This window comes from Homarus americanus, unplaced genomic scaffold (assembly GCF_018991925.1).
Source record: "Homarus americanus isolate GMGI-L3 unplaced genomic scaffold, GMGI_Hamer_2.0 scaffold38858, whole genome shotgun sequence".
Taxonomy (NCBI): Eukaryota; Metazoa; Arthropoda; class Malacostraca; order Decapoda; family Nephropidae; genus Homarus; species Homarus americanus.
Window position 1 is genome coordinate 1 of NW_024732148.1, and position 21,052 is coordinate 21,052.

The window sequence follows — 21,052 nt, forward strand, 5'->3', positions numbered from 1 at the left end:
TAGTATGTGTTATCCCCATGTACACTGTACCTTGCTATGAATGGCGGATCATATGCACACTCAGTCCTTTATAAACACACACACACAAAAAACTTTCTTTGGGGCGGCAATAAAATGCTGTTTTAGGTAGCCCTTTTTTCAGTTCTCATCAACGAATATACCTCTATGTGCTCTCACTGTGTACACTGTATCTCCGGAATGGTGGATTGTAGGCACAATTTCAGTCATTGAGAAAGCATACAAACACAAAAGAAAAAAAATAGCCGTTCTCGGTGGGGGAAAAACAACCCGTCTTAGAAAAAAAATGTAAATATACCTGTAACTGTAATATGGTATTCCTTAGACTTTTTTATCTAAAAATTGAAGTACATTTGGAAAGGTGAGTTAGAAATGTGTCTGGATATGCTGAAACTTTACTCGGCTCGTAGGGTTTAGTTATCCATCCAACTGTTTTGAAATCGATGTGAGAGAAAACTATTATATTTGTACGGGTGACTATATCAAAGTTCTACCTCTGTTGTTAGTGAAGCAGTGTTCATAAAATCAATCACCATACAAGTTTTTCATTATTTTAATAAGAATATAGACAATGCAGATCAGTGATGGATGAGATAAGGGAAAAAGTCATTTGAGTAAAATTACTGTTTACTCTTGAGACAACATTACTTAGGTGACAGCCTAAGTTGTGTGTTCTTATTACTTGAATTAAAAGTAACAAGTTTATAAAGCACTTAAGCACGATAGTAAAATAATAATAAACTCGATATGTATTAAATTACACTAGCTATTAACGGACAAAGCTCCTGCCATTGTCTCACTGTAACTTAGGTTTGGTTAGGTTAGGTTTCTCGAGAATCATCTAGTTTTTGGCCATCGCAGTAGACGTTCAGACGAGAGTAGTCCGTACTATTAGTCTTGGCCAAAATTAACAGAAATAACTATACTGTATATTGTGTACCATATACTAAGTAATAAGTATAAACTAATCCTTTGATGTATCTACAGTTCTTTTATTCATTAACCCATCTGATTTTCGAGGTTGTTTATATATATATATATATATATATATATATATATATATATATATATATATATATATATATATACTGTAGATCATTTAGGGCTTATACCAATCTTCCCTTACCCTAACCAAGCCCTAATCTAGCCAAGCCAAGCCTAACATAACCTAACCTAACCAAGCATAACCTAACCCACCCTAGCCGAACTTAATCTAACCTATATAACAAAATAATCCAACCTAACCAAAATAGTCTAACTTAACCCCACAAAAAGGGTCACTTGACTTTTTTTTTTTTCTTCCCGTAGACGAAATCCCCCCACCACGAGCTTGGTCTTCTCTCTCAGTGTGGTAATATTACACCCTGGCCAGCGAGCACGGCGTGGAAAACGTATTCAAATGTATTTCTGTCGTATCCATTCAACATATAAATTAGACTTGGTCGAAGGTTACACTAGATATTTCCATGGACATTATTATGTGTTTAGTGTGAAACATTATTATATGTTTAGTGTGAAAAAGACGGTCTTTAAATATTGTTACTGCTAAGGAAGGATCGAAAAATTAAATCTAAAATACTTATGAGAGATTTGAAACGAGTTATGTGAGAGGAAGAGGCAACGGAATGGCGGAGGAATGTTTACATATCCTCTGGAGCGCGAGACCTGAAATCTGTCTGTGTCCGGATTCCTGAACCATCATATGTTGAATATCCTTCATACCTGAAAACGTAAGATTGTACCTACCTATGTGACTTAAGATCAAATCCCAAAATATCAAAATCATATAGAGATACCTAATTGCTTGATTTGAGATCAAAGCACAGAAATGATATCAAAATTATACTCAGCCTATCTTAAGTTACCTTGACGTACGCTAGGAAACAAATTACAATAAGATACATAATATAATCCAAGGAATCCATTATTGTGATATAAGATAGGTATTGTTTCATCAATGGTTATTTTTACATCTGTTATGGGGAGTATTTACGGTAGAAGCTTTGTGTTATATGGTGAGGAATCATTCACACGACATACTGTGCACTGGTGTTCTCAAAACGTAAACATTGTTATATCCGATGTTTATTTGCATCTGGGTATCATCGTCACCAACAGTCGGATAAAGGATAGCTCAACGATAAGTAGACGACACACAAGACACCAACCAAACACGCTGAAGATATATTCCTCAATTTGTGACCTTGACCTTTGACCTGGTGACCCTCAAACTTTAGCAACTGTAGAGAGTTTAGCTGAATATATGTAATAAATGTAGAATCCTTCCTTCCTTCAGTGAGAGGAACAATCACTAACCATCTTGCTTATGTGATGTTGATGGAAGTAGTCAGTCAGGTGTAACACAAAATTAATTACTCATGGTCTAGTGGTTACAATACTCGCCTCCCGTCCTAAGGATCCCTGGTTCATGTCCGGGGCAACTATCGTCAACCCAGCTAGGAAGTGAAGGCGATCGATTGCATAGCCAGGTCACACTGCGTCCTTGTGTACCGAGGGCTCAGCCTTCATTATGTGGTATCCTCACTGCCTTTTAACTGGCTGTCAGGTTTATATAAAGGTAGGACAAAAACTCACCGGACAAAACTAACCTACCTTAATCTAACCTACCCTACTTAATCTAAAGTTAATATTGTGAAATCTGATCTGTCCAGGCGATTTTTTGACCGTGCACCCGGGCGTTTAGCGAGTCTTGTTGACAAGCTGTGGCTCAACCTGTAGAGAATCTTGGTTGAAGTAGACTTACGAAGGTTTCAGTTTCACCGAAGATTAACCATTGATATAAGGTAAGAACTATGAGAGGGCGTCTGGAGGTGAGAGTTGGATCTTATAGTTAAGGTGTTTAGCCGTATAAGATTGTATTGTGGGGTGAGGGAGAGCCGGAATAAACCTTCCGACATGAGAGAAATATTACATGTGAGAATAAGAAGATGAAAACAAACAAAAGATAACAGAGGAAGAGGCAATAAAAGCTTAACTCTAATAAATCTAGGAAGAGAACTGCCAGCTACTCTTCCACAACCCACTGCCGCCCAACCGCAGCCAAATTATACCAAGAGCGACCCTCCCTTTACTACTCCCAAGATGAACATAAACCCGAGATAAGTCCTGTTATCTGGCAATCATAAACCAACTCTTTCACGACTGTGGTACAAAATTTCTTCTCTTTTATCCACAACTGGTGCAGAGTTAAAGCAGGTAAAAATCGTCTCTCGGAGTCTTGTAAAATTCGTTTATTAAACTTAGCTTAACGAGGAAATTTCTGTACAAGGGGGTAAAGCGTTTAGGCTTATCTGGCATGTGACAGGCATGAAGGAGTGGTCTCACGGGGGTGGTGAAGATGGTAGTTGGCATTTGTTCCAAGAATACTAAAAACACCTTACGATAATTAAGTCTAGTAAGATTACCTTAAAAAAAAAGGCAACTGCAATTAGTGAAATGTTTTGTAGGTCTTAATATGCTTCTCCAAGTTATATTCTGAAATTTTGGTGTACTTTATCCTGTCATAAAATGCATACGGTAGTCAAATTTTTGTGCCATATATTTTAATTAGTTACTCTTCGCTTATTGGGTGGGTGGGTGAAATCTTGGACATCCTTGTCTGTCTGTCTATTAGCCTTAACATTTACGACAATGAACTGATCTTGATATGTTCACAGCTGACTGGTCTAGTAAACATAAGCAGTAATACATCAATAAATTGCGATCCTGAGTTTGATACATTATTATTATTATTATTATTATTATTGCTATTATTATTATTATTATTATTATTATTATTATTATTATTATTATTGCTGCTACTGTTGATGTTGATGTTTGTTGTAGCTGTCAGGAGGCGGGAAAAATGCCGTCAATATGTCACTGAAGACTCCTCGGTGACTAGATCCGTTGCCTAAACACAAATTGGGGAAAATATAATCTAATACAAGAATTCTGAGAATCCATATTTGTGTCGTAGCTTAAGTGAGCCAGTTAGCTGCGTTCTAACAACTTCAGTTATGGGGAAAATTTAACTTACAGACGCGGTTCCTTGTAAAAGCCCGGAAGTCAATTTAAGAGGAAATTGGTTTGTGGAGAAACTTTGTGATAGAGTTGATTACTTACCCTGTAGCCTTGATTACCTCACCCGACCTTGAGTACCACACCTGTGACTTCTTTGATTACTTCATCTTTGACCTTGATTACCCCACCTGTGACCTTGATTACTTTACCATTGACCTTGATTAATTCACATTTGACCTTGATTACTTCACCTATGACCTTGATAACTCACCTGGCCTTGAATACCACATCCGTGACCTTAAGATTACTTCACCTTGGACCTTGATTACTTCACCTTTGACCCTGATTACATTACCCATGTACTTGAGTGTATAGTTTCTGAATTGGATTTATTTCACCCATAAAACTAACCATTACTATACTGTACTGTATATTATGTGAGGCGATAAACTGATAAAGTGACAAAAGTAAATAAAAAAGCCGTAGAACATGAATAAAGTTGAAAAAATTTGAAATAAGTATAATGGTATATGATAAACACATTTTAAACCGCTTTGACATGTAGTTATATAAGATACTTGAACACCCTAAAATGTTTTAATTCATTTTCGGCATTAGCTGGGAAAGGCTAGACACACCGGGTAATGTTTTGGAAAATAAGTAGCGTTGTTTATTTCCGTGAGGTCAGGGTCTCGCCAGGCTTCATCCTCGCTTCCTCCGTATAAAATGTCGACGGCTGGAATAAATCTTGAGTAAGTGTACTTCAACTAGAAGTCTAATAATAATTTTTCTCTTTTATGGGTTGGTGGGCGTGTGTAGGGGGTTGGTGGGAGGGTGAGGGAATGAATAAGGGGATGGAAGACAAGTATGTGGAACAGTATCGCGCATTAACCCGTAAGTTAAATAAATTTTTCACTACAAAGTAAATGCATTATCTCAAGAAAATTCCATTAAGTGACGTTGTTTTGGGTTTGCATAATAATGTTTTTGTGTTGTTTTCGTCCTGAGCACTAATCGTCGACAGGCTACGACGTCATTGCTCACTGTTTACAAGCGGAGCGTTTCGTTTCATTTAAAGAAATGCTTCTATAAACTTACCAGCTACTGCTATATTATATAATTTATCGCCTACTGTATAGAATGAATAGACCTATCATGGTTTAGGTTGATCAGGTTTAATTGGTTTATTTCCCAATAGATTACTTAACGTAGCAGTATAGTAATTGGTAAGTTGTAACGTAGCAGTATAGTAATTGGTAAGTTGGTCTTTTGTGTAAACGTTTATGTGTATGAAACGCTATTCAGGAGAAAATCACGAAATGACTAAATTTAGGAATAAAGTTATCATCTTCAGTACAACTTTCTTTATAAAATTCCAGGTTCTTGGGGCATATGAAACACTTCCTGGAAGCCTCCTGTGGGAGACGACAGTGGGCTACACTGGTCGGTGCTGTCAACAGAGGTCAGTGTTCAGGACGGAAACACTCACAAAAATAACATTACGCAAATAACACATCCTCGTCACTTTATGGAATTTTCTTTAGGTAAGAAACTATTTATTCTTTACTGACAAATATCCATACTTTACGCTTAATGTGCGTTAGTATGGTAGAGTATTACTTGCAGGAATACAAGTCCATATATTAAGAACAATTAGCGACCCCAGAACACCAACATTACACACCCCTACCCAAACATCCACATACCAATAAATCATAGATCATCATTATAATATTAAACTCTTAGGAAACATTGTCTTCACTTCGTTACTGTATTTTGTCCACTGTTGTTTGGTAAGACAGGTACTAAATGCTGAGCAGTTTGTCCCTCTAAACTGCATGTTGAAATTCCACTTATTTATTTTCTTGCTGCGACACCCTGGGGAAATTAAGTTGGCTGTGTGTGTGTGTGCTGCACATACACATATACAGTACATGTATTTATTTATTTATAAATACAATCATTTCACATACATATTTACATGTATGAATTTATTTACACATAATGGTTACGCATTATACATGTGTACTGGTATGAACATTTATACATATTATGCCGTAGACAGAGAGACGTATAGGCAGTATATATAAACTGTATACCTAACTTCTATACAAAATTGTTCACACATATATAGGCCTACTGTACAGTAAATTCATTAACACTTTGGATGCGGGAGGTTACTCTAAGATGAATAAAATCGTCTGGCGGTAGCCAGAATAAAACGGCAAGTGCGGGAAACGCAGCGAAATGGTTAAAATAGGCTTATAGTAATTTACATTCCACGCTCCAAATATAGTTAAAGTCCTCACTACATTACCATCAAGTATGCAACAGTTCAGTAATGACTAACACATGTACGGCAAAATTAACTTGAACACATGTGGTAAGAAGGTGTGTGTCGCAGGCCAGGTGTGTAGGAAAGGGTAATCAATCTTTGCTACAGGTGGAAAGTTTATGAATATTAATTACCTGCTAAGTTTCACGGATATGTGTGGGCAGGTATATTTTCATGAGAGAGAATTTGCTGAGGTATTGAGAGTATATTGAATGATATTTCCTAGAGTTGCAGCGCTTAAATTAAACATAATGAAAGGTAAGGCGTATTTTATTATTATTATTATTATTATTATTTGCTGTTATTATTATTATTATTATTATTATTATTATTATTATTATTATTATTATTATTATTATTAATGGTAGTAGTAGTATTTCTTATTATTATTATATTACGGTCAGAGGCAGAGGCTGTGATAAGCTGGTGTCCACTGTGTTATGCCCACACTAGCTGACCCCAACATGGCCTCCGCATTACTATAGCCGATACACACATGCAAACTCTATTTAGTAATGAGGTAATGGCTCGGTTTACAAGAGGCCGTGCTGCAACCAGGAAGAATTTAACTGTTCAAATAGCGCACCTGTATGTGTGGGTATATACATATACACTAATGTATATATGTGTATTTGTGTATGAAAAGTAGGGTACTATTTTTTTTTTTATACATAGATGTTTGTGTGTTGTCAGGATATAAAGTAAGAATATTAATGAATGTGGTGCCATGGGTAATTACAGGTAGGGTGACGTACTGTACAGGTGTATTAGTTAGAGAAATGATGAGAAGATTATAAGTGAGGGAAATTGTTGCTTGTTTGTTTAGTTGTGTGATGTGTTAATGTGTTGTGGTGTAAAGGTTGGGCTACACACACGCACACACGCACACACGCACACACACACACACACACACCCACCAGAATTAATGCTCGACTAAAATGGTTTTGTTAAGAGCCATTTCCGCGCGCTACTCCTTGGGGATAATTTCACTCCTTCCGCACTCTCTCTCTCTCTCTCTCTCTCTCTCTCTCTCTTCACTAGCGACTACCCTTGAGTGCCTCTTGTGTTGGGGACAAGTGCCTTTGGAAAACGACTTAGACGGATTAAAAAAAAAAATGCTTTTCAGTGAATTTCGTTCGGTTTTACCCCAACGATATGTATTTTTGTTTAAGATTTAGTGATTCCCTGAGAGATTACCGCCCGAGGCTTGAGTTGTTCGGTGCAGTATTTTATTTTTTGTGGTTTATTGAAGGTATGAGTGTATATTTTATTGATGGAGGAGTCTGTAGTTATAGTCATTCAGACAGTCGTTCAGGTAGACAGTCAGTCATTTATTCAATCAGTTAGTCAGTCGAGATTATTATTATTAGAAGTGACTGGCGGAGCTAAAGGTGGCATAGGAATATTTGAGAAAATGACTGTATGTTTTGAGTGAGTGATTGTCTTGTAACTGTCTGTATGTTTGAGTGACTGTCTTATAACTGACTGTACTGTATACTGTATGTTTTGAGTGAGTGACTGTCTTATAACTGACTGTACTGTATACTGTATGTTTTGAGTGAGTGACTGTCTTGTAACTGTCTGTATATTTGAGTGACTGTCTTATAACTGACTGTACTGTATGTTTGAGTGAGTGAACGTTTAGTATTGAGGACTCTTAACTCAACCTACAACACAAAGATGATGCTAACACCCTGGTAACCTAACCTAACACCCTGGTAACCTAACCTAATGTATCCTAGTATAACCTAAGCTAACATGATGTAATCTAATGTGACCTAACTAGACTTGATCTAAGGTAACTTAACCTAACCTTATGTAACCTAATCTGAACTAACTTAACCTAACCCATTCCCGTTAATGTTAGGGTTGTCTAATCATCAAGTGATCCATGAAGTAACTGATCTTACCTCAGGAGATTCCATTACAAATAACTATAACAATTAAAGAGGAAACGATAATAATTAAAGGAAAGAACGACAATTTACGCGCTATACAATATCTCAGTATTACCTCCACTGACGTCACACCACCTGGAGATGTAAACGGTGTTGCCAGAATTCTTAAAACTTGACCATTAAGTTTTCAAGAACTGGTTATTGTGTTTGGTGATATTTTTGAGTTGGTATTAATGTGAGAGTTTAAGTGTTGTGAGAGAGCTGCTTACGGGGAAGATATCTCTCTCTCTGGGAAGTTTATAATGAAGGATGGTATTGTGAGAGAACCGTGGTGGTGAATTTGCAGACGTACACACACAAGTACATGTATGCATACATATGTACATAGATATATACATACATACATAAGTAAATACTGGGACACACATCTACACATGCAAATAGTTACACACACACACACACACACACTCACTCACTCACTCAAATTACCCCAGAGGCCACAAAGACAAGAGTTGGAAATAGTTTACTTACTCGAATTAAAACTGTTTAAACTTTGCATTACAGCCCAGGAAGTCCCAAGTCCCAGCAGGCCCCCCCAAGTCCCAACAGGTCCTAAATCCCAAAAAGTCCCAAGTCCTAACAGGTCCCAAGTCCCAACAGGCCCCATGTCCCAATAGGCTCCAAGTTCCAACAGGCCCCAATCTTAATGGGGGCTGAGGTTGACCTATACATTAGGTTTGGGAGCTAAAGGAAAAGGAGTTTGTCAGGACTGGAGGTCATCAAGATAGACTGGGGCCCAGTAGGACTAAGGGACCCAGTAGGATTAAGGGGCCCAGTAGGACCAAGGGGCCCAGTAGGACTAAGGGACCCAGTAGGATTAAGGGGCCCAGTAGGACTAACGGGCCCAGTAGGACTAAGGGGCCCAGTAGGACTAAGGGACCCAGTAGGATTAAGGGGCCCAGTAGGACTAACGGGCCCAGTAGGACTAAGGGGCCCAGTAGGACTATAAAAAGGCCCATTAAGACCAGGCCCCCAAGAGTTAACGAAGGCTTGTGGAAATTCAATATTAATATGTAAATCTGCTCCAATATTATTCAGAGAGAAAAGAAAGGTTGCGGAAAGAAGAGAGAGAGAGAGAAAGATTAGAAGAGAGAGAGAGAGAGAGAGAGAGAGAGAGAGAATGATGACATAAAGAGAGTCAGGGGCGGACGGTAGTTGGATAAACTCTCTCTCACTCTCTCCCTTTCCTGTATATTCTCCCTTCTTTATACTCTCCCTCCCCTGTATACCTTCCTTCACTCTCCCTCTCCGTATATTCTCCCTCACTCTCCCTCACCAATCATCAGATAATCCCCCTCTGACCACCGGCTATTACAGCCCCTTTAAAAGATCCTCCCTCCTCCTCCTCCTCCCTCCTCTCCTCCCTCCTCCTCCTCCCTCCTCTCTCGCCCTGTGTAATATTCTCATCAACATATAATACCAGGGTGAATATTTCTCCCTCTGCTCTAGGGGAATATTTCGTCACCTGATCTTGATAATCCGATGGTAGAGAGAGAACATGGTGGTAATACGGGTGGTGAAAATGCATTAAATTAAACGGTGAAAATAATTTATAAAGTGAGTTTCATTTGTGGGTTTTCTAGGAGGTAGTGGAAGGCGATTGATGTGTGTGACAGTGGCCAGCCCCAGCCGAGGTAACGTACGATGGAGGGTATTTTGTATACGTATACTGTACCTTTCGAGGGTATTTTGGGAGATTTTTTCAACCAAACTTTGTCTAACCTAACCCAACATGGCCAAACCTTGTCTAACCTAACATAGCCAAACCTAACCTAACCAAACCTTGTTTAACCTAACCCAGCATAGCCAAACCTTGTCTAATCTTACCTAACCTAACATAGCCAAACCTTGTATAACCTAACCTAACATGACCAAACCTTGTCTAACCTAACATAGCCAAACCTAACCTAACCAAACCTTGTTTAACCTAACCAAACATGACCAAACCTTGTCTAATCTTACCTAACCTAACATAGCCAAACCTTGTATAACCTAACCTAACATAGCCAAAACTAACCAAATCTTGTCTAACCTAACCCAACATGGCCAAACCTAACTAAACCTTGTCTAATCTTACCTAACCCAACATAGCCAAACCTTGTCTAATCTTACCTAACCTAACATAGCCAAACCTTGTATAACCTAACCTAACATAGCCAAAACTAACCAAATCTTGTCTAACTTAACCAAACATGGCCAAACCTAACAAAACCTTGTCTAACCTAACAATACCAAAGTTCTTAACCTATTCCAAACATCATGGCAATCTTGGGTTATAAGTATTGCAAGAGTGAATATTAATCCTTAGCATCACAAACACTATTCCTAAATCGGACACAAATTTTCGTATCTATACATGACATTGATCAACTAGGCTGGATGGGTGGGTAAAGGACTAAAAAAAATTAAATTCACGCCACAGTAAAGTTTCTTGTGCTGTCAGTGTTACCCAATTGTTTCTCGACCCCAAAAAACAACACCCAGGATAAAAGAGGGAGGAGCAGCCAGGAAAAAAAAATAATCGAAGGGCTGGGACGCTAGGGTAACCGGGACACAGCTTAAAACACGAGCAAGTGAAGGGAAATTTTCGTGTGAACCAAATAATACTGTTAAAAGTTGTCAAGTGACGAGGTTGATGTGCTGTTCTTCTTGGGATAGGTTGGTGATGCTGTTCTTAGGATAGGGTGGTGGTGATGCTGTTCTTGGGATAGGTTGGTGGTGATGCTGTTCTTGGGATAGGTTGGTGGTGCTGTTCTTGGGATAGGTTGGTGGTGCTGTTCTTCAGGATAGGTTGGTGATGCTGTTCTTGGGATAGAATTGGTGGTGATGCTGTTCTTGGGATAGGTTGGTGGTGATGCTTTCTTCTTCTTAAGGTTAGGTTGAGGTGGTGCTTTGTTCATAGGATAGGTTCAAGTTGATGCTGTTCTAGCAGGATAGAATTGGTGATTGCTGTTCTTAGGATAGGTTGGTGCTGTTCCTTAGGATAGAATTGGTGGTGATGCTGTTCTTGGGATAGGTTGGTGGTGATCACCATTCTTGGGAATTGGATTGGTGGTGATGCTGTTCTTGGGACTAGGTTGATTGGTGATGCACTGTTCTTCTTCTTAGGATAGGTTTGGTGATGCTGTTCTTAGGATGGGTTGGTGTGCTGTTCTTAGGATGGGAGTTAGTCATGCTGTTCTTGGGATAGGGTTGGTGGTGGTGGTGCTGTTCTTGGATGGTTTGGTGGTGGTGTATTCTTGGATAAGTCGTTTAATTGTGTTCTTAGGATAGGGTGGTGGTGGTGGTGCTGTTCTTGGGATGATGGGGTGGTGGTGGTGGTGCTGTTGTTCTTGGGATGGGGTGGTGGTGGTGGTGCTGTTCTTAGGATAGGTTGGTGGCGGTGCTGTTCTTGGGGATAGGAATTAGTTAGTCTGCTGATGTTCTTGGGATGGGGTGGTGGTGGTGGGCTGTTCTTGGGATAGAAGATTGGTGGTGATAGACTGTTTGCCCAGGATAGGGTGGGTGGTGGTGGTGCTGTTCTTAGGATAGGTTAATTGCGTTGCTGTTCTTAGGGATAGGGTGGGTGGTCATGCTGTTCTTGGGATAGAATTGGTGGTGGTGGTGCTGTTCTTGGGGATAAGATTAGGTGAGTGATGCTGTTCTTCTTGGGATAGGTTGGTGATGCTGTTCTTGGGATAGGTTGGTGGTGATGCTGTTCTTGGGATAGGGTGGTGGTGATGCTGTTCTTGGGATAGGGTGGTGGTGATGCTGTTCTTAGGCTTGGGTGGTGGTGGTGTTATTTTTGGGCAGGATGGTGAAGGCAGATTTTTCTAGACTATATCATGCTAAGCTTGGTGTTGGCTAGACTTTGTGTGAGTTAGGCTTAGTATTGGCTAGGCTTGTTGTTGGCTAGGCTTGGTGTTGGCTAGGCTTGGTGTTGGCTAGGCTTGGTGTTGGCTAGGCTTGTTGTTGGCTAGGCTTGGTGTTGGCTAGGCTTGGTGTTGGCTAGGCTTGGTGTTGGCTAGGCTTGGTGTTGGCTAGGCTTGTCGGTCTCTTATAGATGGGGTCCGGTTGAGTGAGGTCTGGCTGGGTAGTGTTGCGATATATGAGGCTGTGTTTGGTAGGGGCAGGGTGGAGGTGGGGTTGGTGTACTGTAGACTGGTGCAATGTTTGAGAATCTGTCACAACAGGTTTATATTGGGTTAATTTTAAAGTTTATAAAAATGTTGACGGCCATAACAGACATTTAACGAAATTGATAACGAACTCGATGACGACAACGGAGAGGACACTGACACGTAATCCGTTAATGGGTTTGGGTTCGAGAGAGCTAATGACTCGTTAATCCCAGTGGAGCAGTGATGGCCAAGTGAGATAACTTCCTGGCGTAACACACAGGCGGCTGACGAAATTTTAATCGCCCGTTGACGCTACGCTCAGAAATTTTCCCACATTATGTCTTGAATGATGAAACTCCCCTAAGTCATTTCTCTAATAGGTATTGCGTCTTGTCATTCTCCCAGGGTAATTTACATCCTCCTAAAGAAGGTGTTTTCAATCAGCGCCTTCTGGTGATATTCAGTGTACAAGGCGAGTGTGAGGTATAGCCTAGTGTAGTGTAGAAGACATCCGCTAGGTGGTGTGTGTGTGTGTGTGTGTGTACAACTATATCACATACGAAATAGATATGAATATGACATAAACTTTATTACAGCACCACTACGTAACAACTCAGTACTGTACCGTATAACCCCCCCCCCCTCACAGGTTCTCCCGGGCGTCACAACAAGAGAAAATTGGTAAATAAATACAATAAACCGAATAGAAGCAATAAGAGCCGATCATAATACATTAATTTGAAGTAAACGTAGATCATAAACCATAATTATAGCAATAGAAGATAATAGAGCAACGGTTAATGATGCACTAAAAGATGATTTGTACGTTAAGATGACCGTTGATGTGTTATTGGCCTTGTCTGTTTAAATATACAAGTTATATACGGTATTTTTATTTATTTTCACTTTTTATTATTATTTATAGGATTCGTTTGGTAGAAGAAGAGGCAGCGTGGACAACTGCTGGTATTAGGTTAGGTTAGCTTTATATACCGTCACGACATACATACATACATACATAATGGTTGCCCCTCGTGTAACGAGGATGGACTGTCCTAGGGCCACCTAGGCGTGAATTTGTTTAATGTGTAGAAGCTGTCGCCAACACAACAACCACACCCTTAGTTAACAAGTTGCATGACCCGGTGTCAAGGAATAGTCCGAGAAGACCGGACAACTCGCCAACTGCACTGGCTAACCATTACCCCAGAACACGATCTGCAAATCGATTACATAAGAACATAAGAAAATAAGGAGTCTGCAATAGGCCGGTTGGCCTGTGCATGGCAGCTCCTGTCGAGAGTTACTACCACTCTCTATCATCCATGAATCTAACCAGCCTCCTTTTGAAACTTTCCAGAGTTTCAGCACTTACTACAAAGTTGCTAAGCTTGTTCCACTCGTCCATCACCCTATTTGTGAACCAGTTTCTTCCTATCTCCCTCCTAAACCTAAACTTATCCAACTTAAATCCGTTGCTCCGAGTCCTATCCTGCTCGGATATTATAAGAACTTTATTTATATCCCCTTTATTGATTCCTTTCACCCACTTAAATACTTCTATCATATCTCCCCGCACTCTTCGTCTTTCTAGGGAATGCAAGTTAAGTTTCTTTAACCTATCCTGATATGGAAGGTTTCTAAGTCCCGGAATCATTTTTGTCATTCTTCGCTGCACCGACTCTAGTGAATTGATACCCATTCTATAATAAGGGCACCAGGTTCCCAATTACTGCTGGGTAGACAGGCAAATGGCGTAAAGAAACTTACCCATAGTTTCACCCTGCCCGGGCATCGAACCCGGGTCCGCTCGCTTGCGAGGTGAGCGTGCTGACTATTACACCACAGGTCGCCACATACATACATCATAAATGACAAAAAACTAATATTTTTCAAGATATATACAATAAAAATCAGGAAGTTGTGGTGAGGAAGGGAAGACCGCTCTGATAAAACTGGTTTAACTATGAGAGAGAAAAAACAACGAGACAAGAGGATTTGGTTTAAAGCTTTTGTGGTTTAGTTGGCAGCTTTAAGTCACTGAGATGGATGTATTTGTAAACACTTGTGAATGTTCCCGAGTGTTTGTAGGTGTGGTTGGTGTTTGTACTTGTGTTTAGCGTGTGTTTGTACCTGTGTTTAGCGTGTGTTTGTACCTGTGTTTAGCGTGTGTTTGTACCTGTGTTTAGCGTGTGTTTGTACCTGTGTTTAGCGTGTGTTTGTACCTGTGTTAAGTTCGGTAAATGGTAGACAGTTTGTAGGTTACGTTTGGGTTAAGTTAGATTAGTCTGCCTTCAGGGTAGATTAGTTATACGTTAGGTTAAGGTCAGATTAGATAAGATTAGGTTAAGTTAGAATACGATTTATGTTAGGTTAGGTTAAAGTTTGGTTGGATTAGGTTTCGGCCAGGTTAGATTAGGTTTGGTTAAAGTTAGATTAGGTTAAATTAGGTTGCCGTCAGCTTAGATTAGGTTAGGTTCAGGGTAGATTAAGTTTAGATATGGGTAAATTAGGTTAGGTTGGATTAAGATTAGATTAGAGTAGGTTAAGTTAGATTACAGGCAGGATAGATTAGGTTAGGCTCAGGGTAGATTAAGCTTACGTATGGTAAATTAGGTTAGGTTAGGTATGGTTAGGTTAGGTTAAGTTCAGAGTAAATTAAACTATAGGAAAAATGAGGCCGCGCTCTAATACCTTAATTACATTTCGTCTAACAATAATATATATTTTTTTGGTCGACGGAGAAAAAAAAGCAGAGCCGCCGGCCGATCCAGTGGTCGTCATGACAACGCCTTACCACAACAAAACACAGGCCCCCTCACTACAACCTCACCACCACCACCACCACCACCCCACCACCACCCCTACCTCACCACCACCACCACCACCACCACCACCACCACCAACACCACCACCACCACACCACCACCACCACCACCACTCACCACTACCACCACCACCACCACCACCACCACCACCACCACCACCACCACCACCACACTCACCACCACCTTCCCTTCATCTCCTCCCCTAACCCCCACCTCCTCTCTCTCCTCCTCTTCCCACTCACCACCTCCCCCCTGACCCTCTCGTCCCCCCCTCTCACCATACCTCCCTCCTCCATCATACACCGGGCACCACTCAAACTACTTCCACCAAGCAGCTTTTCATTTCGCTAATTTCATTTATCTCTCAGTCCCCCCCCCCTTGGTTGCGTGTAACCCTCGTCTGATTGTGATTATGTCTTGATGAATGTGTGTCGTGGAGGGGGAGGGAGGTGGAGGGGAGGCCAAAAACGGTGGCCAGGTAATTAAGTAGTGTGGCGGCAGGTGGAAGTAATGATGGCTAGTTACTCACGGTGGTATAGGACGAGAGGTTAGGGGCGACAGGGTTAGGTTAGGTGACGGGTGAGAGTGTTAGGTTAGGTGGACGGGGTGAGGTTAGGTTAGGTGATCGAGTGAGGTTGGGTTAGGTTAGATGGACGGGAGGTTGGTAGGTTAGGTGGACGGGGAGTTGTTAGTTAGGTGGACGGGGTGAGGTTGGGTTAGGTTAGGTGACGGGGTGAGGTTGGGTTTAGTTAGATGGACGGGGTGAGGTTAGGTTAGGTTAAGTGGACGGGGTGAGGTTAGGTTAGGTTTATTCTGTGTATTGCTTGTGATGAAAGTATGTTGCGTTATGTCTGTGTTGTGTTGTAGTTATGTCGGTGTTGTGTTGTGTTATGTCGGTGTTGTGTTGTGTTGTGATTTAGTTCATAATACAATGGCTGTATTATCATCCTTATAAACAATACAATACAATATCACCTATAAGAACAATATAGCATTCGTCTGTATCTGTCTGTTGCTATATGGATCTTGTTTGCCTGGTTGTTTACTTGCTTACTTGTTTGCTTGCTTGCTTTGATATGGTAGCTATACATTATAACCTCCGTTGGTCACTCGTGTTAATCACTAGAACAAACTACGCCCACTATTATGAGGGTGGTGGGGTTAAGGGTGGGTTAAAGAGCCGGGGTGTGGTGGGGGTGTGTAGGTGGTGTTAAAGAGTGGGGGGTGGTCGGTGGTGGGAAGGTTAGGGGTGAGTTAACTGTGGGTTAAAGAGGTGTGGTTGGTGGGTGGGGATACAGTATATTATAGTGAATGATGATGGTGTCCTGGGTGGGTACATGGAGAGGGAGTACAGTAGGTGAACCATGTGCTATACAGTATATGGGTGAACCAGGTAGTGTCACAACCATGAATTATGTGACTCTAGACCTGTTTATAAGATGGTGGTGGTGGTAGTGGTAGTGGTGGTGGTAGTGGTAGCTGTAGTGGTGGTGGTAGCGGTGTTGTGGTGGTGCTGTAGCTGTGGTGGGTAGGTAGAGTGGTGGTAGTGGTAGCTGTAGTGGGTAGTGGTGTAGTGGTAGCAGAGCTGTAGTGGTGGTGGTGAGAGCATAGTGGTGGTGGTGGTGGTGGGTGGTGGTGGTGGTGGTGGTGGTGGTGGTATAGTGGTGGTGGTAGTTGTAGTGGTGGTAGTGGTGGTGGTAGCCGTAGTGGTGGGTTGGTGGTGGTGCTAGCTATAGTGGGTAGTAGTATTGTAGTGGTAGAGCTGTAGTGGTGGTGGGGTAGTGGTGGTGGTACTGTAGGTGGTGGTAGCTGAGAGTGGTGGTGGTAGTGGTGGTGGGTAGCTGTAGGTGGTGGTAGGTAGGTGTCGTTCTCCTAATGTTTTTTTCTGAGTAAATTAATTGAGGACGGAAGTTGTCAGAACTTGGAGTGAGGCTGGTGAGGTCTTTTTTCCTCACTACGAACACCAAAGTTGGCGGTCGTACAGTACAGTGGCGGTGATTATTGAACGGTGCGATATGTTGGTGTTTGTACTCATGGAGGCACCAGAGAGAGAGAGAGAGGCGATGGAAAGAGAGAGAGTTGATGAGGAAATAGAGAGAGAGTTGATGAGGAAATAGAGAGAGAAAGAGAGTCCTTTTTTCGCCTCTTTAATTCTGGCTTTGTCTTGTCCTCTTTTTCTAATAATTCTTGGCTCCCTCTCTCACCCCTCACCCCTCCTCCTCTCCCTCTCACCCTCCTCCCTCACCCCTCACCTCCTCTCACCCTCCTCCCTCTTCCTCCCACCTCCCTAGGAACTGAGGAATAAACAAAGACCAAAAATCCTGTCTCATGAACCACCAGTCCAAACTCACAGGCATCTGGGGGATTAAGACATTCAGGTCTGTTCCACTGAGGCGCCCTGAGGTCCCATTTGGGTTCCAGTCCTTGTAGGTCTCTGTATAGGATATAAAGAGAAGATTATTTAAATACCTTCCCGTAGAGCCCTCGAGGCGGATTGAATAATATGGTTCTTGAATGCATAATACCACGAGGTTATGGATGTTTTTTTAATTTGGGTCAACATGAAGCCTTGAGAAACCACTGATGCGTGTAGTATGAACCTGAAGCTTCCTCATGACAAGGAGCTTTTTAGTGTTTACATGAAGCCTTGAGACGTCTTAGAAACCACTGATGCGTGTAGTATGAACCCTGAAGCTTCCCCATGACAAGGAGCTTTAGTGTTTACATGAAGCCTTGAGACGTCTTGCAAACCACTGAGAGGCGATCAATATATCCCCACAAATCTTCCACAGGATAAGGATCTATGAGGAGCTTCTTCAGATTCGTTCAGCGTGAAGCCTTAAAGAAGACTGCCCGTGTTACGACTTCCACAACACACAAATCAACTTGCCGCGACCCGCATTGTGTTGCCACGAGTTCTCCTGTGTTTACGTCTTCTTCTTTTTTGCTGTTATTATTATTTGCTTGGTTTTTTCTTCCTTCTCATCCCCCTCCTCTTCTTCCTCTCTTCGTCAGGTTTCAGGAAATTGTAACTCGAATAATAAACTTTTGCTAATTTCATCTAAATATCGCTACGTGGCTGCCCTTCTTATTTTGATTTATCTGTTTGTCTGTTTCATTACCTGCATCTGTTGTTTGTGTCTTTGTCTGGGGTTTGTTTGTTTGTTGCTGCTGGTGGTGGGCAAGAGTTACGGCGTGTTGTTGTTTGTCTTGTTGATTACTTTGTTGGGAAGTGTAGACCAGTCATGATCTCCTTCTTTCCTTCCTTCCTTCCTTCCTCCCTTCCTTCTTCTCATTTCTTACTCATCCTCACTTCCCTCCCCCTCACCCCCCTCCCATCCTCCCTCACGTCTATCCTTCCTTCCTTCCTCCCTCCATCCTTCCTCCCTCCCTCCCTCCTCATCCTCCCTACCTCCTTCCTTCCTTCCTTCCTTCCTTCCCTTCCTTCCTTCCTTCCTTCCTTCCTTCCTCCCACTCTCCCTCACGTCCATCCTTCCTTCCTTCCTCCTCCATCCTCCCTCACGTCCATCCATCCTTCCTCCTCCATCCCTCCTCCCTCCCTCCCTCCTCCCTCCCTCCTCCCCTCCCTCCCTCCCTCCCTCCTCCCTCCCTCCCACCTCCTTCCTTCCTCCCTTCCTTCCTTCCTTCCTTCCTTTCCTTCTTTCACATATGACCCATAATTCAGCATCACCTGGTCGCCGTAAGAAAGGACTCTGACTCTTCCTAGGTAATCCCAGCAGTCTCTCACCACTAACCCCCAGGATCTCGAAGGATTTTTCCAGGCAGTTAGAGTAATCCTATCCCGTGATATAGCCTCCCCCCACCCAGAGGCACGAGGGGGGGTGTATGTAGGCTTGGTATAGTGTCTATGTAGTGTGGCCAGGCAGTGTGGCCAGGTATAGTGTGACCAGGTATATGTGACCAGGTATAGTGTGGTCAGGTATAGTGTTGCCAGGTATAGTGACCAGGTATAGTGACTGCTATAGGTGACCAGGTAGGTGACCAGATATAGTGTGCAGATATAGTGTGACCAGGTATAGGTGACCAGTATAGTGTACGGTATAGTGTGACCAGGTATAGTGTCCAAGCATAGTGTGAGGTAGACCAGGTATAGTGTGACCAGGTATAGTGTGTCCAAGCATAGTGTGACCAGGTAGTGTGACCAGGTATAGTGTGACCAGGTATAGTGTGTCCAAGTATAGTGTGACCAGTTATAGTGTGACCAGGTATAGTGTGACCAGGTATAGTGTGACCAGGTATAGTGTGACCAGGTATAGTGTGACCAAGTATAGTGTGACCAGGTATAGTGACCAGGTATAGTGTGTCCAAGTATAGTGTGACCAGGTATAGTGTGTCCAAGCATAGTGTGACCAGGTATAGTGTGTCCAAGATAGTGTGACCAGGTATAGTGTGACCAGGTATAGTGTGACCAGAAGTGTACCAGGTATAGTGTCCAAGTATAGTGTGGACCAGGTATAGTGTGACCAGGTATAGTGTGACCAGGTATAGTGTGACTAGGTATAGTGTGACCAGGTATAGTGTGACCAGGTATAGTGTCTAAGTATAGTGTGCAGGTATAGTGTGACCAGGTATAGTGTGACCAGGTATAGGTGTGACCAGGTATAGTGTGACCAGGTATAGTGTGACCAGGTAGTGGCCAGGTATAGTGTGACCAGATATAGTGTGACCAGGTATAGTGTGACCAGGTATAGTGTGACCAGTTATAGTGTGACCAGGTATAGTGTGACCAGGTATAGTGTGACCAGGTATAGTGTGACCAGGTATAGTGTGACCAGGTATAGTGTGACCAAGTATAGTGTGACCAGGTATAGTGTACAGGTATAGTGTGTCCAAGTATAGTGTGACCAGGTATAGTGTGTCCAAGTATGTGACCAGGTATAGTGTGTCCAAGTATAGTGTGACCAGGTATAGTGTACCGTATAGTGTGACCAGGTATAGTGTGACCAGGTATAGTGTGTCCAAGTATAGTGTGACCAGGTATAGTGTGACCAGGTATAGTGTGACCAGGTATAGTGTGACCAGGTATAGTGTGACCAGGTATAGTGTGTCCAAGTATAGTGTGGCCAGGTATAGTGTGACCAGGTATAGTGTGACCAGGTATAGTGTGACCAAGTATAGTGTGACCAGGTATAGTGTGACCAGGTATAGTGTGACCAGGTATAGTGTGGCCAGGTATAGTGTGACCAGATATAGTGTGACCAGGTATAGTGTGACCAGGTATAGTGTGACCATGTATAGTGTGTCCAAGTATAGTGTGACCAGGTATAGTGTGTCTGATGGAATATAACTTACATAAAAACATTGATTAAATTAAACATTGAAACGTAAAAAAAAAGAAAAATAAAAAAATAAATAACGAATGTCGGTGAGTGTAGCAGTGTGGCGACTCTCTTAAGGACCGGTACAGCTTATGAGAGTCGGTGAGGGAGACAAGAGTTGACGAAGCTTAAGTTGACAGCTGGAGTAGGAGGTTGGAGTGTGACTTGGAATCCTGAGTGGGAGTTCTTTGGGTTTTTTTTTTCAGTATTGACACTCCTCGTCCTCCTCCTTCTCTTTCTCATCCTTCCTCTCTTCTTCCTCCCACTTCCCACCTTACACACACACACACACACACACACACACACACACACACACACACAGTACTATAATACTAAAAAGTGTTAGCACATATTGACAACAAGTCCACCTTCCTCCCCACCTAATGTGTTATCTACCCCTTCTTACAGAATACACCTCATGTGCTCATCTGTACGTCCCCTCCCCCTCACC

The 21,052-nt window shown here is 42.0% G+C and overlaps 1 protein-coding gene across 1 annotated transcript; it reads right to left on the reverse strand.

Moving 5' to 3' along the window:
* Positions 1-9,018: 9,018 nt before the first annotated feature.
* Positions 9,019-20,585, reverse strand: LOC121868173 (EMI domain-containing protein 1-like). The gene is made up of 3 exons (XM_042368482.1): positions 20,200-20,585; positions 17,614-17,696; positions 9,019-9,323 (listed from the first exon to the last, which is right to left on the reverse strand). Exons 1-3 carry the CDS (start codon positions 20,583-20,585, stop codon positions 9,019-9,021), a joined length of 774 nt encoding a protein of 257 aa, XP_042224416.1.
* Between the last annotated feature and the right edge of the window lie 467 nt (positions 20,586-21,052).

What these genes read in the sequence shown, in the direction of transcription:
- LOC121868173 (XM_042368482.1), bottom strand. Translation starts at nt 20,585, where the DNA reads ATGTTTTTATGTAAGTTATATTCCATCAGACACACTATACCTGGTCAC. An exon ending in ATACCTGGTCACACTATACG is followed by an intron (nt 17,697 to 20,199) that starts GTACACTATACC and finishes TATCCTATACAG; the next exon opens with AGACCTACAAGGACTGGAAC. An exon ending in TCTTAATCCCCCAGATGCCT is followed by an intron (nt 9,324 to 17,613) that starts GTGAGTTTGGAC and finishes AATTTCCACAAG; the next exon opens with CCTTCGTTAACTCTTGGGGG.